This window comes from Mustelus asterias, chromosome 4 (assembly GCF_964213995.1).
Source record: "Mustelus asterias chromosome 4, sMusAst1.hap1.1, whole genome shotgun sequence".
NCBI lineage: Eukaryota > Metazoa > Chordata > Chondrichthyes > Carcharhiniformes > Triakidae > Mustelus > Mustelus asterias.
This window is the reverse complement of record NC_135804.1, coordinates 141627755-141654762: the sequence shown is the minus strand read 5'-3', so window position 1 is coordinate 141654762 and position 27008 is coordinate 141627755. Positions and strand designations below refer to the sequence as shown.

At 42.0% G+C, this 27008-nt stretch overlaps 1 protein-coding gene across 2 annotated transcripts in view; it reads left to right on the top strand.

Annotated features, from left to right (window-relative positions):
• The window catches only part of ar (androgen receptor), a 243486-nt gene extending 216756 nt beyond the window's left edge, over positions 1 to 26730 (top strand). Inside the window, exons 6-8 of one of the 2 annotated variants that reach the window (XM_078211849.1) lie at positions 9894 to 10024; positions 19229 to 19386; positions 26173 to 26730. In XM_078211849.1, the coding sequence (XP_078067975.1) occupies positions 9894 to 10024; positions 19229 to 19386; positions 26173 to 26328 (445 nt within the window). In that variant the 3' untranslated portion in view covers positions 26329 to 26730. Of the gene's footprint in view, positions 1 to 9893; positions 10025 to 19228; positions 19387 to 26172 lie in introns of those variants that run through there. The other variant, XM_078211850.1, reaches the window with a different exon arrangement.
• The last annotated feature ends 278 nt before the right edge of the window (positions 26731 to 27008 follow it).

The window sequence follows — 27008 nt, the reverse complement described above, 5'->3', positions numbered from 1 at the left end:
CAATTGATGGCCTGTGGGTTTTGTATTCATCAATTACAATTTCAAATATTTCCTACTGTGAATAGATTTATCTATTATCTGTTTCACCCAGTTTACTAATCACTATGTCCTGTATGAAATGTTTACTTCTTGTTGGCTGGAGCATACATTTTTCTAAAAAAGCTGTCCCAAGTACATTCTAGATCTTCATTACCTTTGTTCCTTGTGATGCTCTGCTTCTCCCAGTCTATGTGAAAACAAGAATTTCCCATTATAACTGTATTTTTGGTACATGTTTCCTGCTCTCTGTATTTAAGCATACAAGACCATTAGGAGATCTGTAGACACCTGCCAGAGTCTTGCATCCTTGCTGTTTCTTAACTCTACCTATATTGTTTACACTTAGCAATCACCTTTAATGAGTCTTTTATCAATATTGCTACTTTCACCTCGTATCCCAATTTTCTAAAGATTGGTTAGTCTGTAAGAATTAGTTCCCAAACATGCTCAGTTTGTAGCCAGGTAACTGCAGAGGCTGCTAAATCATAACCGTCAAACTAAACCTGTTTCTAATTCAGGTTTTTTATTTTACCAGGATTTCTCTAGCAAAGAGTTGGCAATGTCAATGTGAGCCAAATGGCTTCCTTCTTTGCTGTAGACTTCTATATTTCCATAAATGAAGATGGAATATTTGAACAAGCTCAGTAAGATGTAAAACTGAATGGAAATATTGGCCGTTGAACTATTCTGTATGTAATATGACAACCTAATCTGTATCTTTTAATTAGGCTAGACCCTAATAATCTATTGCATGCACAACCAATTGGGTACTTTTGAATGTCATTTAGTGTCAATTATATTGACACCAGAGTTTAACAAACAATATTTGCTATATATCTGACAAAAGTGCGGTAAATGCTGGTACACTTTTGTAATTGGACAGTCAGATTGTCTTGGATACTTGCCTGATTTGATCTGATCCTTCATAAACTTGCACATCTACAGTTCAGTGATCACATCCTTGTACTCTCTGTGGATCACCACCTTGACGTGGTGAAGAGGCTTGTGCGCTCTGGCAATCCCTTGAGTGATGCTGTTGAGAACTTTTTGCTCCTGGTAGAGCCACCCATGGAAGCAAGTTTAGGGGAAGGTGGCAAACAAAGCGCGATCCACGAATTCCTCAGTGCCAGAACAGGCAAAGGAAGACTGTGTCTCTTACTGGCTCTAAAAGTGAAAGAAGGCAGTTCCTGTCATCATGCTTCATACATCACCAAAATCTGACCACCAACTTGCCACGGTCATGCCGATGTTGAAACATAGAAAATAGGATGAGGAGTAGGCCATTTTTTCCTTTGAGCCTGAGCCTGCTCTACCATTCATTGTGATCATAGCTGATCATCCACCTCAGTAGCCTGTTCCCACATCTTCACTCTCCCATATCTTTTGATCCCTTTCACCCCAAGATCTTTATCTAACTCCTTGAAAACATACAATGTTTTGGCCTCAACTACTTTCTGTGGTAGCGAATTCCACTTTCTGTGATGTTGAATTCCAGTGGTCAAGAATCTGCACATTAGGATTTTGGATGCACTGCCAGAACTCTCCAAATGTATATATGTAGACATACGAATTGAGAACATGAGGCCCTTCAAGCCTGCTCTGCCATTCAATGAGATCATGGCTGATCTGATTGTAACTTCAGCTCCATGTTCCTGCCAACCTTCAATAACCTTTCACACTCTTGCTTATCAAGAATCTATCTACTTAAAAATATTCAAAGACTCTGCTTCCACTACCTTTTGAGGAAAAGAGTTCCAAAGGCACAGTATAATTCAAAGGCTCATGACACTTCACCTGCAGTTCGACAGTAACCAGTGTGCCATCATCATTAGCACTCATGCCCAACCCTTGACTCCAATGAAGAAGGAAACACTCTATTCTGACCTTGATGAAATCCTCATTACCGTTAAAAAAGTTTAAAAGATCATCTTTTGACGATTTGAGAAGATCATCTTTGGCCATGATTTTGATGTCTGGGGCAGAATCATTGGAATAAATGGGGTGGGAAAGCCATAGCAAATGGTGTCCCCCTGCTGACCCTCTTAACACCCTCTTCTGTCATATTGACAAATACAAAACCACATGGAGTCATCCTAGATCAAAGCATTGGCACCTCCTGGATTATATCTTTGTTCGGGTCAAAGATCTAAATGATGTCTATCGCTCAATCCATGTCGGGATCTGATGCCTGCTGGACAGGTCATACACTTGCTTGATTGGTGATGAACATCCACCTCACACCAAGGTATCACAAAGCCCAACAGGAAGAAGGTCAATATATTGGCCTCAAAGCAGTCCAACTGAAGAAAGTAATTCCATGTGCAGCTCACGACCAATCTGGAAAATCTTCACACATCTCACCAAATTGAATAAAAGTGTAGGATTGAATAAAGCCAGCTTTACTAGGCTCTTGTACCCAGATTATTGGGTTTGAGCATCATCTGCACCAGGACTGGTCCGATGAAAACAATGCTGAAATATGTAGCCAACTAGAACAAAAACAAACAGCCTTCATTGCTTAGCAGAAGAACCAAAGGTCACCAGAAGGTAACATTGCATCAACTTAAGTCTAACATCCAAGGAAAAATCTAAAAGATAAAGTACATGTGAGGTGGGAAGAGAAAGCCCAAGAGATCCAATAGTATGCTGGCCACCAGGGCCATCAAAGACCAAAATGAAATGGACAAAATCCTCTTCACTCGCAGGGTGGTGTTTCTATTCTTCTTCAGAATGTCAAACCATTCATCAACGATGGAACGAACATTCTCAAAAAATCCTCTACTGTAAATGTACAATGGCAGCTGCCCAGTACGTTTTGTAGAATCCACAGGTGAACCACCATCAGTAGGAAAGCTGCATCAAGCAATCAAACAAATAAAAAAAACAGACTGTGGGCCCAATGGTATTCCAGCTGAAGACCTCAAAGTGGTAGACATTTGCTCACATCAAGACTCCATGCACTAATCCTGTGGATATGGGAGAAAAAGAACTGCCCTCCCCCATGGGACAATTACAACTATCTTCAGCAAGGGAGATAAATATAAACTATGCATTGAAAACTGTCAAGGTATTTCCTCCTTGTCCCATAGCAGGCAACATCCTTACAAGGTTCTCCTGAATTGCCTACTCGCTGTGGCTGAGGAAATTCTCCCTAAGACGTAATGTGGCTTTAGACCTTCCAGTGGAACTTCCAATATGGTCTATGCTGCAAGAAAAATGCAAGAAAGATGTCAAGAATAGCACCAAGGACTCTTCATTGGATCCAGTGAACTGACCAAAGCTTTTTTCAGTAAATCATGAGGCTCTGTGGATTGTACTCCAAAGATTTGGATATCCCAATCCTGCAATTGCTTCATAATGATATGATTACAACTGTCTTGAGCGGGAGATCTGAAACAGATGTCTTCAAAATCAGGGCCGGGGATCAAGCAAGGCCATACGATCATCCCCATGCTATTTACAATCTACCTTACAGTGACTATTCACTCAGCAAAAACCAACAATCCTCTGAAGCCAGTATTGAATGCTTAGAGTCATAGAGGTTTACAGCATGGAAACAGACCCTTCGGTCCAACTTATCCATGCCGCCCTTTTTTTTAAACCCCTAAACTAATCCCAATTGCCTGTATTTCGCCCATATCCCTCTATACCCATCTTACCTATGTAACTGTCCAAATGCTTTTTAAAAGACAAAATTGTACCCGCCTCTGTTACCACCTCTGGCAGCTTGTTCCAGACAGTCACCACCTTCTGTGTGAAAAAATTGCCCTTCCGGACACTTTTGTATCCCTCCCCTCTCACCTTAAACCTATGCCCTCTAGTTTTAGACTCCCCTACCTTTGGGAAAAGGTATTGACTATCTAGCTTATCTGTGCCCCTCATTATTTTATAAACCTCTATAAGATCACCCTCAGCCTTCTATGTTCCAGAGAAAAAAGTCCCAGTCTATCCAGCCTCTCCTTATAACTCAAACCATCAAGTCCTGGTAGCATCCTAGTAAATCTTTTCTGCACTCTTTCTACTTTAATAATATCCTTTCTATAATAGGGTGACCAGAACTGTACACTTCAGCAAGACGTCCCAACTCCTGTATTCAATGCTCTGACCGATGAAACCAAGCATGCCGAATGCTTTCTTCACCACTCTGTCCACTCGTGACTCCACTTTCAAGGAGCTATGAACATTTACCCCTAGATCTCTTTGTTCTGTAACTCTCCCCAACGCCCTACCATTAACTGAGTAAATCCTGCCCTTGTTCAATCTACCAAAATGCATCACCTCGCATTTATATAAATTAAACTCCATCTGAAATTCGTTAGCCCACTGGCCCAGTTGATCAAGATCCTGTTGCAAAAGGAGATAACTTTCTTCATTGATCAAAAACTTTGAACGTCAATCGCCTCTGTGCCAAAACTAAACTGAAAACTATATACAATAATTTACAGTTTGGAGGTGATTGCAGTGTCATCCAACTCTGCACTAGATTTGCAAGCCAATCTCAATCTCTTCAATTCTGCATTCAGAAAGCTTAAATGTTGCCAAAATGAATGCACATACCAACCCACAGCTGGTCAGCAAATATTCCACTTCCATATATATTAAAGGAGAGCCTCTGGAACATGGTAAGCACTTCCCATACCATAGAACCATAGAAAGGTTACAGCACGGAAGGAGGTCATTCAGCCCATCTTGTCCATACCAACTTGAGAACACCCAGTGCCCTTTCTAATCCCACCTTCCTGCACCCGACCTATAGCCCTGTCGCTTACAGCAATTAAGGTGCTTTTTAGAGTTTAGGGTCTCAGCCTCCACCAGCGCCTCGGGAAGCAAATTCTAGACACCCTCTGTGTAAAAACATTCTTCCTCATGTCCCCTCTACACCTTTTTCCACTTACCTTGCATCAATGTCCCCTGGTTCTAGAATTCTCTGCTAAGGGTAACAATTTTATCCTGTCCACTCTATCTCTTCCTCTCAATTTTATACACCTCAATCAAGTCATTCCTCAACCTTTTTTGATCCAAGAAAATAATTCCAACCTATCCAATCTCTCCTCATAGCTACACTTTTCTAGCCCGTGGCAATATCCTTGTAAACCTCCTCTGCACTGTCTCCAGAGTAATTACATCCTTCCTATAATGTGGTGACCAGAACTGCCCACAAAACTCCAGTTGTGACCCCACCAATGTTTTATACAATTCCAACATAATATCCTTCCTTTTATATTCTGCCAATGAAGGAAAGCCTTTTCAACCAATTCTCTGTAAAGACCATCGTTGAGGAGGCGATCCAATATCGGATCAGCTGCACCAGCTCAACCTTCTGCAAAATACAGCATCCAATGTTTGACAATAAAGATGTCCACAATTCAACAAAAATGCTAGTGTGCAGAGCAGTTGTTGTTACCATGCTCATACTGCAAGGCGACCTGGATTGTATATCAACAAGACGTAATGCTAGAAAAATTCAATCAGCAAAGCCTGCAACGCATTCTCCCGATTCAATGGGAGGACTGATGAACAAACGCTGGTGTCCTTCCTGAAGCCAGTTCCATAAGCGTCAGGCAAATCTCATGCACAGTCAACTTCAATTTACTGGACACTGTATCTGGATGTCCGAAAAATGTCTCCCCCACCAAGTCTTGTTTGCTCAACTCTCAGAAGGCCAATGTTCCAGGGGAGGACAAAGAAAACATTTCAACTACAATCTGAAGCTCCTCTGGAAGCACAGCAGCATTGGCATTAATGACTGGCCTGCTACCAATCATTCAAAGTGGTGACAACCAGTCCATCGAGGTGCATCATGCTTTTGAGTCACAACGTCTTAATGGTAAGCCAGAGTGGCAATTGAGAAAACAAGAAAAAAAAGCAAGCCCTGCACTCCAGATCCCACTACCTCGTGGGGCATCCTGTCCTATATGCCCAAAGACCTGTGGATCAAGAATTGGCCTGTTATGAAGACCCATGGCAGAAATTCAGGACCCTGGATCCTTGAGTGCCAGCCAGTGATGACGAACCTTGAATTTAAAGCATGAAGACAAATTTTGTTGATTGCCTTGGTTTTAGCTTGGCAAATATTGATGAAATTAATATTGAATGGATAATGAGTCTTTGCTTAACTAACTCAAAGATACAATATTTTCAATGTTGCTTATCATTTATTGGGAAGAAAACTATTAGAATGTGTAAAAGATATGACAGCAGAAATGTCATCATCTGTAAAGAGGATACTAATAGATCACCCAGTGCCTACCTCATAATAATACTATGAATGTGCTATTTTAAAGTTACAGATTATTGTATTCAATAATGTTTAATCAGTTGCCCTATTGCTGAAGTGATATGAGTAATTAATTTGCCATTTAGAGATTAATTGCATTTCTTCAATTAGTCAGTTCCTGAGAAAAATACGTTTTTTCTTCTTTACCCATTGAAAACTTGATTGAAACAAGTACAGTGAACGAACCTGATAATTAATGCACTAAAATATTGGGCAATAACTTCCACAGAGTGGCAATCAGAGTCAGTTTGCCACTCTGTGCCCACTTACTTACATGCATTTTCTTTCGTGCCTGTCTCACCTGGTTAGCATTTTCCAGCCGCGCTCGCCCCAAAACCAGGAAGACCCACCCGAGGACCTTTCCATGGTCCACCCCTTGTCGTCTACGATTCCCATGGTGGGCAGAACAGGATAATTTGCCCCCTGATCTTCCAACTCAGATCAGGTGATATCCAGGCAGCACAGTTGTTCTTGAAGCCCAGCATCAAAGTCCAGCTCCATCAGATTGAGAAAGAATGCCTCTTTTTGTTAGTTTCTAGGCCGTGATGGAGAAGCGGAGTGAGGAGTCCAGTTGGGTCAGGATAGGAAGTCGGGTCAGGGGTACTCCCATGTGGTGTCGGCCATGGGGGGATACAGTGGGGCTTTTTTGGGGGGGGAACTCCCTCGGGGACAATGGGAGTCAACTGGCAAAGTTTGGGGCAGGGCTCAGTTTGGGTCTTTATAATAGTTACCCAAAAGTTAAAAGAGGTTTTAATTCTTCTATTTTTTTCTGGGAAAATATTTGTGTAACATAGCCAGAGCCATCGGGAATTTGTATTTTAAATTGCATTTTCAGATGATTACCAATTGCCCAGAGGAAGTTTGCACATTTGGGTAATGCTGTGCAAGCCCTTACCTGGCAAGTTCCGTGAGGGGTTCCCCAACACATCTTTTGGGTTCCCCACCAAATCCGCACCAGAATAACAGAATCCTACAGTGCAGAAGGAGGCCATTTGGCCCATCGAATCTGCATCGACCACAATCCCACCTGGGCCCTATCCCCATAATCCCACATATCCTGACACCAAAGGGCAAATTAGCATGGCCAATCAACCTAACCCACACATCTTTGGACTGTGGGAGGAAACCAGAGCACCCGGAGGAAACCCACACAGACACAGGAAGAATGTGCAAACTCCACACAGACAGTCACCCGAGGCCAGAATTGAACCCGGGTCCCTAGTGCTGTAAATCAGTAGTGCTAACGACTGCCACCATGCCGCCCAGGGTGCTTAGAAGTTACAGGTACTGAAATCATAGAAACCCTACAGTGCAGAAGAAGGCCATTCGGCCCATCGAGTCTGCACCGACCACAATCCCACCCAGGCCCTACCCCCACATATTTACCCGCTAATCCCTCTAATCTACGCATCCCAGGACTCTAAGGGGCATTTTTTAACCTGGCCAATCAACCTAACCCGCACATCTTTGGACTGTGGGAGGAAACCAGAGCACCCGGAGGAAACCCACGCAGACGCGAGGAGAATGTGCAAACTCCACACAGACAGTGACCCGAGCCGGGAATCGAACCTGGGACCCTGGAGCTGTGAAGCAGCAGTGCTAACCACTGTGCTACCATGCCGCCCGTGCTATAATGCAAAAACTTGCATTATAGCACACCTATAACAATTATAGCCCATCTGTAACGATTTCAAGGCACAATTTTTATGTTAAGAATCAGTGTTAGACATATATAATTGCAAACATTCCCTATGTAAAAAAGCCATCATCTTAACCCCCCCCCCCCCCCCCCCCCCCATCCCACTGCTGACAGCAATCAGGATTTCAGTAAACCAAAGCACATATTCCACATATACCCCAATTCTGTCAAATTAGATGTTCCCATACACACAGGTGCCGGTCAAATGGGTGTCCTTCATTTGTGGGATCTGAGAGCATTGGGAAAATCTTTGCAAATTAAAGAACTGGGAAGGAAGGCTTGCAGATTTCAAAAGTGTTTAGGTGGCCCTGATATATGAGCAGAATAAAGGAGTCACAGGATCTTTGAATGATGGAAATACCACGATGGGAGAAATGATAACAGACTTGTTTTAAATTTGCAGGAAGTATGTTTTATGTACAAGGCTTTTAATATATTACTATGGTATATAATATGGCTTAGCTTATTGGATGTTGTACCTGTTAAAAGACATCTCATCAATATACAACTTCATAAAACAGTGATGTGAGGACCAATTCCATGACCTCGCATTTTAAACGGAACCGCACTTGTACTTCTGTGCAGTCAATGATGGAAGGAGATCACAGACATCGTGCCCAAACTTTTATGTGATGCTGTTCCCATGAGCGTAGCTTCCCTTTGGGTGTTCATGAAGCCTTAAAGCGAGCGTAAAATGATTTAATCATAACTATAAAATGTAGCTGTAAAATGGGAGTGAGTTATGTTACCAATCAAAATTCACATTCATTAGTTGCTACAAATCATTTATTTTAGTACAACATGAAAAGCATTATAGATACACAACATGAAAATAGCATGATGAAAATAGTTATGACAGCAAAATGATATCTAGAGGAAGTGCACACGTGCAAGATTGATATTTAAACTCTGGTGCCAATATCGCCAACAAGAATAGTAATAGGTCTACTTTCAAAATGTTTATGCAGAACATATAACAAATGGTTTATGAAACGTGAAACAATAATCCCCATTTTCCTATGCCAATTATCCTGTTCTGTATTTTGTTTTATGTGTTTATTTCAGATTTCCATCCTCATTCCTTTTGTCCAGGAACTATCAAAATCTTCGCAGACATTTCTCAGGCCTGCTTTTGGAGAATCTATGCAAAGCGATTAACTTTGACCAGTCCTCATTTACTAACTTCTTTTTCAATCTTTCAGATAACATAGGCTTTTAGTTAGTTTACCCTGAGTGGATGTATCTTATCTCACTTTAAGTATGTACTCTGTCCATGAGGCAGTATTGCTCAGTAAATCCTAGCAATAAGCAAAAGATGCAATGATTAAGTTAAGTTGCCTCCCGTATTGAGTCCTTTTTCCTCCTTAAATGGAAACATTTATTGAAAACTATTGTTCAACCAGTTCTATTCTTTTATAAAATGATTCAGCAACGTGTCTTGTTGTTATGATGTATATTCATTGTCGTTAATTGCATCTATTTTATACATTCTGGGTGAAATTTGGTTTCCCTGGTAAAAGGACAGATAATGCCCAGGGGAGCAGAACTTTATATTTAGCACTGGTTAGAGTGCACATAAGCAACAAAATACTGATGATTACTCCACATAGCAGATAACCTAACAATCTTCCAGGCTAAAAACTTCTCTTTGTAAAAATTACTGAACCATTTCTACGGAAGTGTCTAAATTGTACATTTTAAAGCTATTTATCAGTGCATGGTGTATAATGAATATGTAGAATTAGCTGTGATATTGAACATTTTAAACAACAAAAAAAAATTAATACACTTTTGGACAGAGCAAGCATAGAAATTGTAAATTGTTATGCTGTGGTCTGTGCCTCCAGCTGTTGTTCATGGATTTTCATGCATTTATAGGCAACGGATGCAAAAATCAACTATGTATAATCTGTGTTTGGAAATGCAGCGACTATCCCAGGAGTTCCAGTGGCTTCAGGTCTCTCAGGACGAGTTCCTTTGCATGAAAGTGTTGCTACTCTTTAGCATCAGTAAGTATGGGCTACTCCACTTCATGGTAAATTGCAGAAAAAAGCAGCTGAATCTGAACTGTAATTGTTGGCAGTGTTTGAGGTGAAAGTTTATTCCCCAATGTTAGTTTAATCATTTTCCTTGCTGTGAGTTATGCTTTCATCTCTACAAGTTATTTTCCCTCCATTTTCATGGTACCCTAACATGGCAAGTTGGAACTCTGATCTTCGTTATTCTCCAACCAACCTTCAAGATCTTTGTGAAAGCAATTCAACTCGTCCAACCTTCCTTTTCAGACTGTATCACAAAAGGAGGGCTGGAAAATCATGTTTTGTTTTAGGCCAAGGTCAAAGAAGGAGGGAGAGTGAGGGACACAAAGAATAAAAACACTTTGGAAAACAATAGTACAAAGAGGTGCAGGTTTTGGATTACAAAACCCAAATAGGAAGTCCCAGATTATCAGGACTTTAGCCCAGTTTCCAGCCCTTGTAGCATATTACCAGTAGAGTCACAGTGAGAGTGAAACAGGTGCACCACAAATTCCCCACCATTCCATGCCAATTTTTTATCTAGAAGGAACAATATGTATGGTATTTTCCACTCCTGCCAGTTGTAGGAACTGTGGCAGGCAGAGGCACTTAATTTGGTGCAAATTAAAAAGTCAGTTTCTCGCCAGCAGAAAATTAGTTTGGAATTTTGTTCTCCTAATTTTGCTGGCGAGCTAAAAGCAGGTTGAGTTTCCTGCTGACCTATGTTGGGAATCACATTTGCATTCATTTGCATCTCGTGAATGTTAAAGGGCCAACTCAACGGAATGACATTCAGCCTCTGAATTAAGTGCTTCATCACCAGATAATTAGAACAGTCAGATTTATGAAAATGTAGGTGGGTTGCACCTGGCAAGCTTCACTTCTTCCACAAATTGAAGGTCAGTAGACTCTGCTTTTACATTCCTTTAACAATGTAATCGCCAAGTATCAAGTGCCTGCAGCACAAGCTGCACCAAAGCTGGGCACGATGGGCCCAATAATATATAACTATGAGGTAAATCCAGCAGACAGTTACCTCTCACAGGTTATTTGTCGCGATTTGGGAAGGCCATCTTTAGTTTCAGCAAAGGAATAATCTTCTCTGTTCAAGTTTTAGACTTTAAACAGTAGCCTTTTAGCAATAATTTTTGGAGAGCCTGCTTCTGAAGCTGGGCGTGGCTATGATGGTAGTTGTTTCTTCTGTGTGCCTTTCTCCAGTTATCGTGCTGTAGATATATCATTCTTTCCCTTTGATCTTACCCATCCTGTGGACTTGGCTTTTAACATACAAGTGCTAATTCCCTTATCTCGCCACTTTGAGATCTCCTCTTCTATCCACCATAGTTTTTTCCCAATCATGGATAAACATTATTTTTCCCACTGATATGCTAATTCACATATTAAAGCACCTTTTATGACTGCTGCACTCACCCTTTTTATTTTATTTATCACAACTTAATTTTAATTTTCCTCAATTCTTAACACTTTTCCTCTCTTTTCAAATGAAATGTCATAATTTGAAAGGCAATTTCATTTCTTAACTGTTTTATGGGAAGGTGATGGCGTAGTGTTATTATTGCTAGACTATTAGTCCAGAAACTCAGCTAATGTTCTGGGGACCTGGGTTTGAATCCCACCAGGGCAAATGGTGGAATTTGAGTTCAATAAAGAACATCTGGAATTAAGAATCTAATGATGACCATGAAACCATTGTCGATTGTCAGAAAAACCCATCTGGATCACTAATGTCTTTTAGGGAAGGAAATCTGCCGTCTTTACCTGGTCTGGCCTACATGTGACTCCAGACCCATAGCAATATGGTTGACTCAACTGCCTTCAGGCAACTAGGGATGGGCAATAAATGCTGGCCCAGCCAGCGACGCCCATGTCCCAGGAATGAATGAATGAATCTTATCGATTCTACCTTATCTATGATTACAAAGATTTTAAAGCATGCATTAACATAAAATATATCCCAAAGTATTTATGCACAATGTTCCCAATAGTCTCTTTTACAGTTCTGCCTGTGCATCAGAAATTATGTTTTCTCTTCCAGCCGCGTGAATAATTTTCAAATTAATTGGTTGTCGTAACAAACTCCATCTAAATTACCTGTTGTTCCGATTTCAAAACCCCTCCAGAAACTTTAGGGGATTATTTTTGAGCGGTACATTGGCACAATGGTTAAAACTGCTGCCTCTCAACTCCAAGGACTAGAGTTTAATTCTGGCCTTGGGTGACTGTGTGGAGTTTGCACGTTCTCCTTGTGTCTGTGTGGGTTTCCTCCAGGTGCTCCAGTTTCCTCCCACAGTCCAAAGCTGTGCAGGTTGATGGATTGACCATGTTAAATTGCCACTTAGTATCCCAAGATGTGTATGTTTAGGGGGAATTAGCCCTGGTAAATGCGTGGGGTTATGGGTTAAGATGTAGTAGAAGGCCTGGGTAAGATACTCTGTCAGAGTCAGTGCAGACTCGATGGGCTGAGTGGCCTCTTCTGCACTTTATTCCCAACTGTCCTCCTAATAGAATGTCATGAGCTATTCTTAGAATGTCTTTCCTATACTCAGGAGGTAATACAATTTGATGTTTTCCTGCCCATTTTCCATCTATACTAATATGCGATCCTTCACATAATGACATTCAGGAATACAATTGCAATTCTGAGTAAACAGTTTGATAAATTTGTTTTAATTTGGAATCGCCCTCCAAATGCATGTTTCTTTTCCTTCATTCCCTTTCATCTTCATTCAGCTTGCTAAAGATAATATCGGGTAACTTTATCTCACTTTTCTCATCCTGTGCTCTTAACTCCTCCTTCTGTTATCTCATCTTATGTGCCTGTGATCTTGTTACAATCAGGAAACATCCCAGGATGGTCCATTTGCAACTTTTCTGTAGCTTGATTTTCTACCAGCTGTCCAACCACAGAATGCATCATTATTATCTGTGATCCAGTAATATAATTCCCTAGAATAGATTGAATCCCTGCAATGAGCGATGTTTCTACAACTCCTACAAGCACTTCCCCTGTCTTCAAACTGTTTCTTAAGATAACTTTCACCAGTGGATTTATTTTAATCTCTCTGTGAATACTGCTATTTAAAACCTGATCCTCAATATCCCTTCTGATCAACAAATACCTTTATCCCAAAACATTAAAGATTGACTTGCTAAAATCTCCTAAAATTTTAATATCTTTCCCCATTCCATTCTGTAAACATGAAACGACTTCCTCTTCACATACAAAATCCTTAAACACATAAACCACCTGCTGTTCGCTCTGCCCCTGTACAAGTTGTGCACCATTTTCACCTCAATTGTTTGGTCTCCTCTGTGTACAAACCTTACCAGTTTGTCTTGTTCTCCAGTCTTTGATTTAATAATTAATTTCTTAAAACTTATAACACAACCAGCTTGCCATTTAAACCCCAGCATGATGATTTTGTGTGGCCCAGTTTTATTTTACAATGAAAACATCTAACTTTCCTCATAGCCCTCATTTCCTCAGCACCATTTTTTTCACTTTGAGATGAAGGGCCCGATTTTACCATTTTGATTCTAAGTGCCGAATCTGGGCGTAGTAGAGATCCAACCTCGAAATCCTCTTTCCAGTACGCCCATACGCTTTCAGCCATCTCCAGTCCGATCCACGCTGTGGGCGGGGCTTAGCACTGCCGGGACGATCGGAGCTCTGAACTGCGCATGCACAGTTCGAAAAAAATCTGAAAAAGCGCACCCGTGTCAGATCGCAGATCTGAGGAGTAGAAATGATGCCTTGACTTAAAATCATACCTGCGAGTAAATTTCTCACTCAGAATGACAATTATTTGTTAGTTTAAAAATATAACCTGTTCCTGTGCAAGCCACTCAGAAGCAATAAACACAGCTGCATGTATTTAACTACATTTGCAGTTTGTATCATTCTTGCTGATCAGAAGTAACTTTTAATATTTCCATGATGCCATAAATCTGTGTTGTTAAACACAGATAATGAATGGGTGCCAAAAGATTTCCATGGACTAGTCTGCCAGTCAGTGTTCCCACTGATCCATCCTGTACCAATATCTCTGTCCAACTGCCTGGAAATCGTCGAGTCTCATCTGGAACAACTGAATTTGGTCAATAAATTATCTTTTTTGCCTATGATGCTGAAATCAAAATCTCACCATTCACCGGACTCTGAAATGTCTTGCTGCACTTTACACTGGAGGCTGTCAGCTCTCTTCCAACTGGTCCTATGTTGGCCACTTCAGTCATTACTGCAGTTGAAGAAAAGTCTATGGTGACTGAATATTTCATCTAAAAGAATGCTGGCTTTTCACACTGTGATATATGTGCGTTCAGTCTTTTGAACAATGCCCCCTATTCCAGACATTAGATAAACATCCATCTGAGCACCCCTATTCCAGACATTAGATAAACATCCATCTGAGCACCCCTATTCCAGACATTAGATAAACATCCCTTCTGAAGTTTTTGTGGAGAAGCAAGGTCACATGACCCAGGACACCTACCTTTTGGCCAGTTTAATAATACAGACCCACCCCCCCCCCCCCCCCCGGAGGCAGGCCCCCCTCGGCAGAGCCCCCCCAACCAGAGATCCATCTGAGCCTGCCCCCCTCCTCCGGTGGACGCCAGCGGAACGGTGTGAAGCCCGGTCACTTTAGCCATGGCTCCGAGTCTGTGATGTGGAGATGCCGGTGTTGGACTGGGGTGAACACAGTAAGAGTTTTAACAACACCAGGTTAAAGTCCAACAGGTTTATTTGGTAGCAAATACCATTAGCTTTCGGAGCACTGCTCCTTCGTCAGATGGAGTGGACTCCATCTGACGAAGGAGCAGCGCTCCAAGTCTGTGGCCAGGAAGGTGCTGCAGGCTCTCGAACGACTGAAGATAGTCGAGAAAGATGGTGGAGGGAGACCAGCGATCGAGGCAGGTTGGGGGTGTGGTCTGCCGAGGGGGGCCTGCCTCCCAGGGGGGTCTGATCCCCGGGGGGGAGAGGGGGGGTCAGCAGGGGGTGGGGTGCTCTGCCGGGGGGTCTGCCTCCCATCGGGGGGATCTGCCAGAGTGAGGAGGGTGGAGGGATTGCCACTGCTGGGGGGCGTGGCCTGGATATCGGGGCGCTCTGAGAAGGATGGTGGCCGCAGACTAACTTCACAAGAGCAGAGAGAGCTTCGTAGGTTCCCCTGCAGAATAGAAATCCACTTTGGATTTTTATTTTGCAGGTCGCTTACAGCGCAGATCCGGAACGGACCAGAAGAAGGTAAAGTGGGATTTGGTGGTAGAGTTGGGCGCGCGGTTCATTAAATTGATTTAAATGCATGCGTTAAAGGCCCGACGCCTGAATTTACCGCGATTTCACACCCGAAAACAGGTGCAAATTGATGGTAAAATCAGGCCCGAAGTCTCCTTGGAATTTTCAAACACTCTTGCTGTCTTTTCTGGCACCTTCCCATTTTCTATCTTTCTCAGATTTAAAAGTGTGTTGAAAAAAGGCTTTGACCTATGAACCAATTCATAATGATCCACAAGTTCTACCTCGCTGTTTTAACTCTTTGATCCTCCACACATTCTTAGCACTGAAGGTAATGAATCTTTGAATTCACAGAATAACGTCTCTAAGAGCCCATACATTCCTTCTATTTGTAATGTTCTTACCTCCCCCCTATCAAAGTTAGTTTGTTTAATCCTTTCCAATTCAATGCAAGTCTATCCAGACTGTTCTCATACATTTTGAAACTTTTGCCTGTAAGCCTCCAGTACTAACTAATAAAAACTGATTATAGTTTTCTTCACTGCATCACACTCTCCAGACCTTTCCTCCAACAAAGAAAGACACATGGGCCCTGATTGTACCGGCACGGCCGCCTGAGGCTCGTAAGATTGCACCTGAGGCCAACAGGGAATGCCGTTTTGTGAGCCTCGTCTGACCCAGTAAAATCAGGGCCATAGACTTCATTAGCCTTACCTACGAGTTTACTCTTAGAGCAGCACCCAAATATTTTGCAACTATTTTATTTGTCTTACTATTTTGACAAGAGTTAAAAAATGTCTCCACATCTTTTCGTCAAATTTTGGAAGTGCCTGTAAAATGTAATTGTCTTCCACTAGGTTCATATCTAGAACTACTTCCTTCCTCAACCTGCTTGAATGTCTCTGCTTTAACTTTCAGCATTTTAAGCTGAAAGTCTCTCTCATTCCTTTTTTCTACCATTGCTAACTTCTCCATTTCCATTTCTCTCTGAAAAGCGCCGTCTTCGTCTCTTCCATCTTTTCCTCTTTTTTTTTTGCTTCTCTTGCATCTCTAGTTCAAGTTTTTTATTTCTACCTCTTTTTCTTTTCCCTGCATTTCTAATTGTTTCATTTGCAATTGAATTTTACCTAATTCAATTGCCTCATTTTTCGGAGAAGTTAGTCTATCTGACAACGCTTCGACAGTGAAATGCTTTGCTAGTCTTTCCATTCTCTCAGCTTTCTTGGTCCCTAAAGGTAATCCTAACTGTAACAAATTCATCAATTCCATCAATTTGACATTATACCTTTCAAACTTTCCAAGGTATATTGTCTACTCCCAAACAACTCTTAGTCATTACAAGAGCCATGTGGTAATCACCTTATTTTAAATCACACACCTCCTCACTTGGCTCCACACTTTCCTCACTCTCATTATTTTAAAAGTCACAAATTCCCCTACATGCAATGAATTATGCTTTTCAAAATCCAGGACAAGCCCCCAATTTTGTGAAGAACCCTACTGATGTTAAATGCGAGGGTTTCCCAAGACCTAGAAGGGTAACTTAAAACACTGGATCTTGATGTATATTTTCAATTTGGTGTAATGAGAGAAAAGATATGGAAACCAGGAAGGAACAATCCAGTCCAATTAGTAAAGAATATTGATTAATTAAAAGAAAACACATGACAAGAAAGACTATAATGCACTACAACAGCACATTTAACTACACTGATGGCTGTACACACAGTACCTCATGAAGTTACTCCTTTGTTCCTAACTAACTATGTTTCCTAACTCGGAGAAACGCGCCATTTTCTCAAGCAACATTTTTTTATTCAATTGTGGGACAGAGGAATTCCAGGATTTTGACCAAGCAAATCCGAAGGAACGACAATGTATTTCCAAGTCAGGATGGCGAGTGGCTTGGAAGGAAACTTGCAGGTGGTGGTGTTCCCATATATCTGTTGCCCTCGACTTTCTAAATGGAAGTGGTCGTGGATTTGGAAGGTGCTGTCTAAGGATCTTTGGTGAATTTCAGCAGTGCATCTTGTCGATAGTACACAGTGCATTGGTGGTGGAGAGAGTGGATGTTTGTGGATGTGGTGCCAATCAAGGTGACTGCTTTGTCCTGGATGGTGTCAAGCTTCTTGAATGTTGTTGGAGCTGCACCCATCCAGGCAAGTGGGGAGTATTCCATCACACTCCTGACTTGTGCCTTGCAGATGGTGGGCAGGCTTTGGGGAGTCAGGAAGTGACTTGCTCACTATGGTATTCTTAGCCTCTGACCTGCCCTTGTGGACATGGTGTTTATGTGGCGAGTCTAGCTGAGTTTCTGGTCAATGGCAACCCCAAGGATGTTGACATAGAATAAGATATAACTCTATGAGCTAAATCCAGCAGACATTTACCGCCCACAGGATACGTGTCCCCATTTGGAAAGGCCGTCTTCAGTTTCAGTGAAGGAATAGTCTTCTCTCTTCAAGTTTTGGTTTTTGAACAGCAGCCTTTTAGCAATTACCTGTTTTTGGGAGAGCCTGCTTTTTGCAACTGGGTGTGGCTATGACGGTACTATGATGGCTACTGTGTACTTTTTCTGGTTATCATGCTGTCGATATATGATTCTTTCCCATTGATGTTGCCCACCCTGTGGACCCAGTTTTGAAGTACGTGCCGATTCCCTTATCTCTCCACTTTGAAGTCACCTCTTCTATCCACCATAGTTCTCTCTCAATTGTATAGGTAACCATTTACTTTTCCCACTGGTATGCTAATTCACATATCAAAACAGCTGCACTCATCAGTCCCCTATTTATTTTGTTTTATTTTATACCAATTCATTTTTAAATTTTAATTTTCCTCAATCCTTAACAGTTTGCACTGAATGGCATGCAGGGTGTGGTCAGTCACCTAAAGCACTTGATCCTGGGAGTTTGCGTTATTGCTGGACGCAGTAACATTCACAGTCATTCTGGATGCTGTATGTCAGTAGCTGAAACATCATGGGGATGATGTATTGGATGCTCTCATGATGGTTCCTGAAAATTAAGCATGCATGTGACCTCAAAAAGTGGCGGCGTCAGGTCAACTAACACCATGGATATCTGAAAATTGGAAAGGTTGGGGTGAGAACAGGAATGTTGGTGCAAACAATAATGGGGTCAAGGATAACAGCAGGAGGCTAGATAGTGGTGAGGGAATGTGGTGACCATGGAGGAAGATGGGAGGAACTTGGTGGGTGATGGGAATGCAGGACAAGCACTATGCATATAGCTTTCCAACTGAGAGTGCATTCTCTCCTTGGAAACAAAAATGACAGGCAAATGGCAATCATACTGCACCACGAAAGAATGGGCAAACTACTCGGCTGATTGCAGTTTTATCTACATGCATCAAGTGATAACTTGCATAGTACAACCACAGTGATTTTAGATACACTATGTAATGATTGGGGCAAACTGGGAGTTATAGTGGTACCAGCCGTACATGATATATGAGCAGATCTCTTGTGCCATCCTGCAATGTTCTCTTTTGTTTTGATTAGATTTTCACATCTACCTGAAGTAGAGTTTTCTGTAAGGTTACCAAATATTCAAAGAACAGCTGACAGTTTGTTACGGAGAATACTTTTGGAGGTGGGGGAGATTGAATTCTAATGATGGAAATAATAATGGTATTGGGTAACTATTCGATCAGAATATATGTTGGCCATTGGAGGTGCAGTGACCATTACAGATTACAGATTCACTAAAAGATTGTATATGCTCAACCATTTTACCTATCATATTTTATTGAATTGATTTAAATTTAACGGTTGCAATCAATACTGTTGTGAACATGATTGTATTTTCTGAAATGTGCCATATTCTGGAAGTTGTCTGACACATTTTGAAATAGTGTAACATGTATAAATATCATGTCTCTGAAATTTTGTAAACCGAATTTCACTGTCTCATTGTCAGTTCCAGTTGAAGGTCTGAAAAACCAGAAATATTTTGATGAACTGCGTTTGAACTATATTCAGGAACTGGACAGAGTCATTTCCTTTCAAGAGAAGGATGCCTCACACAATCCACAGCGTTTTTATCAGCTAACCAAGCTCCTAGACTCACTGCAGATAGTAAGTTCTAATTCTGTTTATTAATAGTTTGTTTAGTTCTGATAAAATCAGAGCATAGCATTGGTGCTGAATGACCTGGTAGAACTGCAGATTTTCCTATACTGGCACTGTAACACTTTTTTATTTTTACAGATTGTAATTGCTGTTGGCATTTGCTTTCTAAGTTGCATTTAGCCAAGTACCAAAATAAGAAAAAAACTCAATTACCAATGAAAAATTATGAAATATGATTTCCATCATGAATGAGCTGAACTTATAAATCACAAGTGAATTGTGATCAGGGCTGCTTATAGGATCTAATAATCTTGTGGTTCAGTCTGTTTCTAAATAAACTACACATGGATAAGTAATAAAATTAAAGCAGTAAATGCAAATGTTTGCTTTAAGTGCTAACTTTGACATGTAAGTTATAGATTAATTTCAAAATGCCACTGAAATGCTCTTCCTTGGAGCTAATTCTTCCCAAAAATTGCATCAGCTTTGTGAAATAAAAGCAATCATAAAGCTAACATGTATATCGAACTCAGCATTTTCCTGGAAGTGGTGGAAGTTGTATTTTTGAGAGATTTACATTAGATACAGTTTTGCAGGTTGTCTTTCTTTATTGAATTCATAAATTTAGGGACGTGACTGAGTTAGTGAGGAAAGTAGTCCACCTTAGCAGTACAACCAGCTGGATGGCGATCAGGCATCGAGAGTTATATATTTTCTCCAGCTGTTGGTTGATTCCACATTGAAATCACAATCGCAGTCAATGCAATTTTATCTGTTCATGGAAAACAAGTGACTTTTTTAAAATACCTATTTGTGAAATGCTAAATTGAGCTTTTACATGTTAATTCATGAATCTTTGGTTTGTGGATGTCTACTGCCAGCTGTGCTGGCAGTCTTCTATCTGGTAAGATGATTGTTTGTACCAGGTGGTCAACTCTGTGCTAAACGTCACCTGGTGTGACTCAGGAGCCACACTCTGGCATGGCAGTATCTGCTGTCTATGTTGCAGGGAAGACAGTGGACTAAGTGCACAATTCATTTGTCTCTGTTTTCTCTGGACCCGCTTGACCAGCTGAGCTTTTTGTTCTGTTAGTCTCTTCCAATACTCTTCCAGTCACTATATACATCATAAATAGACGAAAATTACCCCAAACTGTATCTCAGTATGTGAGTAGGCATGTGCAATAAATTTTATAGTTTTCAATTCACCAAGGCTGACCTTTCATACAGCCCGCTTTTGTGCCCAAAAACCTCTGTGGCTGCTTCCAGACTGTTTTCAGGAGTAGCAGGCATTTTCCCCACTCTATGGTCCTGATGAGAGAGCAAAGATTTAGGCTAATGTTTTGCAAATAGTGCTAGTTTATTAATAAAAATAATCATAGAATCCTACAGTGCAGAAGAACGCCATTCGGCCCATTGAGACTGTACCAACCACAACCCCACCCAGAGTCTATCCCCATAACCCCATGCATTTATCCGAGCTAGTCCCCCTGACAGGGGCAATTTAGCATGGCCAATCCACCTAACCCACACATCTTTGGACTGTGGGAGGAAACCAGAGCTCTTAGAGGAAACCCACACAGGCACAGACGGAGAACGTGCAACTCCGCATAGGCAGTGACCCAAGCCAGGAATCGTTCCCAGGTCCCTGGTGCTGTGAGGCAGCAGTGCTAACCACTGGGCAGCACGGTAGCACAGTAGTTAGCACTGCTGCTTCACAGCTCCAGGGATCTGGGTTCGATTCCCGGCTTGGGTCACTGTCTGTGTGGAGTTTGCACATGCTCCTCGTGTCTGCGTGGGTTTCCTCTGGGTGCTCCGGTTTCCTCCCATAGTCCAAAGATGTGCGGGTTAGGTTGATTGGCCATGCTAAAAATTGCCCTTAGTGTCCTGAAATGCGTAGGTTAGAGGGATTAGTGGGTAAATATGTAGGAATATGGGGTTAGGGCCTGGGTGGGATTGTGGTCGGTGCAGACTCGATGGGCCGAATGGCCTCTTTCAGTACTGTAGGGTTTCTATGATTCTATGATTCACTGTGCCACCATGCATAACTGCTTTAATGGGCAGGTTATCAAGTAAACAATTGATATGATATGTATTTACCAAACTTAGGGTGGCATGGTGGTACAGTGGTTAGCACTGCTGCCTCTCAGCTCCAGGGACCTGGTTTCAATTCTGGCCTTGGGTGAGTATGTGAAGTTTGCATGTTCTCTCTGTGTCTGTGTAGGTTTCCTCTGGGTACTCTGGTTTCCTCCCAAAGTCCAATGATGTGTAGTTAGCTAGATTAGCAATGGTAAATGTGTGGGGTTGTGAGGATAGGGTGAACATAGAACAGTACAGCACAGTACAGGCCCTTCGGCCCTCGATGTTGTGCCGAGCTTTGTCCGAAATCAAGATCAAGCTATCCCACTCCCTATCATTCTGGTATGCTCCATGTGTCTATCTAATAACCGCTTGAAAGTTCCTAAAGTGTCTGACTCCACTATCACAGCAGGCAATCCATTCCAGACCCCAACCACTCTGAGTAAAGAACCTACCTCGGACATCCCTCCTATATCTCCCACCATGAACCTTATAGTTATGCCCCCTAGTAACAGCTACATTCACCCGAGGAAATAGTCTCTGAACGTCCACTCTATCTATCCCCCTCATCATCTTATAAACCTCTATTAAGTCGCCTTTCATCCTCCTCCGCTCTAAAGAGAAAAGCCCTAGCTCCCTCAACCTTTCCTCATAAGACCTACCCTCCAAACCAGGCAGCATCCTAATAAATCTCCTCTGCACTCTCTCCAATGCTTCCGCATCCTTCTTATAGTGAGGTGACCAAAACTGCACACAATATTCCAAATGTGTTCTCACCAAGGTCCTGTACAGTCGCAGCATAACCCAACGGCTCTTAAACTCAAACCCCCTGTTAATAAACGTTAACACACTGTGGGCCTTCTTCACGGCTCTATCCACTTGAGTGGCAACCTTCAGAGATCTGTGGATATGAACCCCAAGATCTCTCTGTTCCTCCACATTCCTCAGAACCCTGCCGTTGACCCTGTAATTCACATTCAAATTAGTCCTACCAAAATGAATCACCTCACACTTATCAGTGTTAAACTCCAACTGCCATTTTTTGGCCCAGCTCTGCATCCTATCAATGTCTCTTTGCAGCCTACAACAGCCCTCCACCTCATCCACTACTCCACCAATACTGGTGTCATCAGCAAATTTACTGACCCACCCTTCAGTCCCCTCCTCCAAGTCATTGATAAAAATCACAAATAGCAGAGGACCCAGCACTGATCCCTGTGGTACACCGCTGGTAACTGGTCTCCAGTCTGAAAATTTTCCATCCATCACTACCCTCTGTCTTCTATGAGATACAGTAAGAAGTTTAACAACACCAGGTTAAAGTCCAACAGGTTTATTTGGTAGCAAAAGCCACACAAGCTTTCGGAGCTCCAAGCCCCTTCTTCAGGTGAGTGGGAATTCTGTTCACAAACAGGGCATATAAAGACACAAACTCAATTTACATGAATAATGGTTGGAATGCGAATACTTACAACTAATCAAGTCTTTAAGAAACAAAACAACGTGAGTGGAGAGAGCATCAAGACAGGCTAAAAAGATGTGTATTGTCTCCAGACAAGACAGCCAGTGAAACTCTGCAGGCCCAGGCAACTGTGGGGGTTACAAATAGTGTGACATGAACCCAATATCCCGGTTGAGGCCGTCCTCGTGTGTGCGGAACTTGGCTATCAGTTTCTGCTCAGCGACTCTGTGCCGTCGTGTGTCGCGAAGGCCGCCTTGGCGAACTCTTACCCGAATATCAGAGGCCGAATGCCCGTGACCGCTGAAGTGCTCCCCAACAGGAAGAGAACAGTCTTGCCTGGTGATTGTCGAGCGGTGTTCATTCATCCGTTGTCGCAGCGTCTGCATAGTTTCCCCAATGTACCATGCCTCGGGACATCCCCTCCTGCAGCGTATCAGGTAGACAACGCCGGCCGAGTTGCAAGAGTATGTACCCTGGTGCTTGGAGCTCCGAGGGGCTTGGAGCTCCGAAAGCTTGTGTGGCTTTTGCTACCAAATAAACCTGTTGGACTTTAACCTGGTGTTGTTAAACTTCTTACTGTGTTTACCCCAGTCCAACGCCGGCATCTCCACATCATGACTTCTATGAGATAGCCAGATACTTACCCAATCGGCCAAATTTCCCTCTATCCCACACCTCCTTACTTTCGTCATGAGCCTACCATGGGGAACCTTATCAAACGCCTTATTAAAATCCATGTATACGACATCAACTGCTCTACCTTCATCTACACACTTAGTTACCTCCTCAAAGAATTCAATCAAATTTGTGAGGCAAGACTTGTCCTTCACGAATCCTTGCTGACTATCACGGATTAAGCTGCATCTTTCCAAATGGTCATAAATCCTTTCCCTCACGACCTTTTCCATTAACTTACCGACCACCGAAGTAAGACTAACCGGCCTATAATTACCAGGGTCATTCCTATTTCCTTTCTTGAACAGAGGAACAACATTCGCCACTCTCCAGTCCTCTGGCACAATCCCCATGGAAAGTGAGGACCCAAAGATCAAAGCCAAAAGCTCTGCAATCTCATCCCTTGCCTCCCAAAGAATCCTAGGATATATCCCATCTGGCCCACGGGACTTACCGACCCTCAGGTTTTTCAAAATTGCTAATACACCTTCCCTCAGAACATCTACCTCCTCCAGCCTATCAGCCTGTATCCCACTCTCATCCTCAAAAACATGGTCCCTCCCCTTGGTGAACACTGAAGGAAAGTATTCATTCATCGCCTCTCCTATCTCTTCTGACTCCATGCACAAGTTCCCACTACTATCCTTGACCGGCCCTAACCCCACCCTGGTCATTCTTTTATTTCTGACATAAGAGTAAAAAGCCTTGGGGTTTTCCTTGATCCGACCCACCAAGGACTTCTCATGCCCCCTCCTAACTCTCCTAAGCCCTTTTTATAGCTCATTCCTTGCTACCTTGTAACCCTCAAGCGACCCAACTGAACCTTGTTTTCTCATCCTTAGATACGCTTCCTTTTTCCGCTTGACAAGACATTCAACCTCTTTTGTGAACCATGGTTCCCTCACTCGGCCATTTCTTCCCTGCCTAACAGGGACATGCCTATCAAGGACACGCAGTATTTGTTCCTTGAACAAGCTCCACTTTTCATTTGTGCCTTTCCCTGACAGTTTCTGTTCCCATCTTATGCTCCCTAATTCTTGCTTAATCGCATCATAATTACCCCTCCCCCAATTATAAACCTTGCCCTGCCGTAAGGCCCTATCCCACTCCATTGCAATAATAAAAGACACCGAATTGTGGTCATATCTCCAAGGTGGGGAGAGAGGGCCTGGATAAGTTACTCTGTCAAGAGTCAGCACAGACCCAATGAGCCGAATGGTCTCTTCTGCACTGTTGCGATTCTGTCATTCTATGATTCATTAATTGCATGTCCGGTATAGATACAACTTAGTGAAGTACTGACACACTGCTATGGGAGTGTAGGGTGCAGGCACACTACACAGTGATTTCCAAACTCAGTCATTCATTTGGGTGTGATGCTCTGCAGAGACCCTGAAAATAAGCGACTTCTCCTGTAGGGAGAAATGGAAAATCAGAGGATCAGTCAAACAGGTGATTCTCCCACACCCCTTGCTGATCAACTTCAGAGTAGCATTGGGAAAGATCTGACAGCAGAACACCTTTCAATCCTGTTGGTCTTCCTCCTTCATGGCACAAGACACAAGAAGATTTCAGAAGAAGGGAAGTATAAAAGAAAGAACATAACTCCAGTGGCAAATTGAATTATTTGAGCGACCTTCATCTCTTCTCTGCTTGCTATAGCTTTTAGTAAGGTAACTAACTGGTTGACGTAGTTCCCCCGAGTGATCTGTATACATTTTGTATATGTTTGCTGAAACACAATGTGTCACTTTTCTTTGTCAAAATGCTTTAATTAACTTAAATCTAAACATTTTAATTGCAAACTGCTGTAACCTTCACAACCAATAACGCTGTGGATCTTGCTTCAATAATCAATTTACTTTGGCCATTAATTGGCTTTATTTCAATTTGAAAGTATTGCAGTATTAATGCTTGAATACTCTTCTGTCAAACAAATAACAGTGTAGCTACTTTAAGCCATCTGATGTTTGGGTATTAATAAGATAGGGGCGGCACGGTAGCACAGTGGTTAGCACTGCTGCTTCACAGCTCCAGGGTCCTGGGTTCGATTCCCGGCTTGGGTCACTGTCTGTGTGGAGTTTGCACATTCTCCTCGTGTCTGCGTGGGTTTCCTCCGGGTGCTCCGGTTTCCTCCCACAGTCCAAAGATGTGCGGGTTAGGTTGATTGGCCAGGTTAAAAAATTGCCCCTTAGAGTCCTGGGATGTGTAGGTTAGAGGGATTAGCAGGTAAAATATGTGGGGATAGGGCCTGGGTGGGATGGTGGTCGGTGCAGACTCGATGGGCCGAATGGCCTCCTTCTGCACTGTAGGGTTTCTATGATATATCTGGATGTGGATTTGGGCAGTAATCTAATCTCAGAATTCATATGTGAGCATCAACCACTTGGCATGGTTTGTTACAAACAATAAAGTCCTCATGATTATTTGCTGCTTGTGTCTTACAGTTTGCTTACAAATATGCACTGTTCTCTATAAATCATTACAATATTGGAATAATAGAAAAGGAAGCAAAAATGTTATGACTAATACTTAATTCTTTTACCAGTTTATATATTTTTTATGTTTTTTAACAGACAGTGAGGAAACTCCACCAGTTTACATTCGATCTATATGTTCAGTCTCAATCTCTGAGCGTCCAGTTCCCTGAAATGATGGCAGAGATAATCTCTGCCCAGGTACCAAAGATCCTCGCTGGTATGGCCAAACTGCTTATTTTTCATCAACAGTGACATTCATTTCTTACATATGTAATACTGCCTGTAACTGTACTACCTAGAGTTGATCTTGTTTTCAAAATCATCAGTTCAGTCAGATGTTCCATCTGTTCTGATCAATGAAAAAGAATTGTACAAAATCTACCTTTATTTCCAGTGGTCAGTTGACCACCCAGTTACAGAGTTGGTCATGTTATACAACCAAACTGAGGTAGGCTGGTTGTAATCTTATTGACTAGTTGTTATGTTGGACCACACAAATTACTGGTTGATATCTTGGTTACATTTAGTGAAAATCAGCTGCATTCACCTCTTCATTGGTCCTTCAGCATAGTTCCACTTTCTGATTTTTACTTAAAGCTACCTACATTTTTTTATTATTTTGAAACTACCTAGTGACCTGTTTTCATTTTACATCCTTAAAACATATCAGATATCAATTTTGCCTGGTGTTAGATATTGCCTCACATCATGTTTCATTACATTTATTAAAAAAAACATTTTTGTTAAAAGCAAAATCTGATATAAATTGCATTTTCTTTTAAAATTTGCACTAAAATACTTCCTTTCTTGAGTGCCAGAAAAACAGTATGTGTTATGGTAAGATTGTATGGTGGTTCCAGAATTCATAAATGTATTTTTTTTAATCTACAAAAAAAGTACATTATATTGAATTATTGGGATGCTTTTTTGCG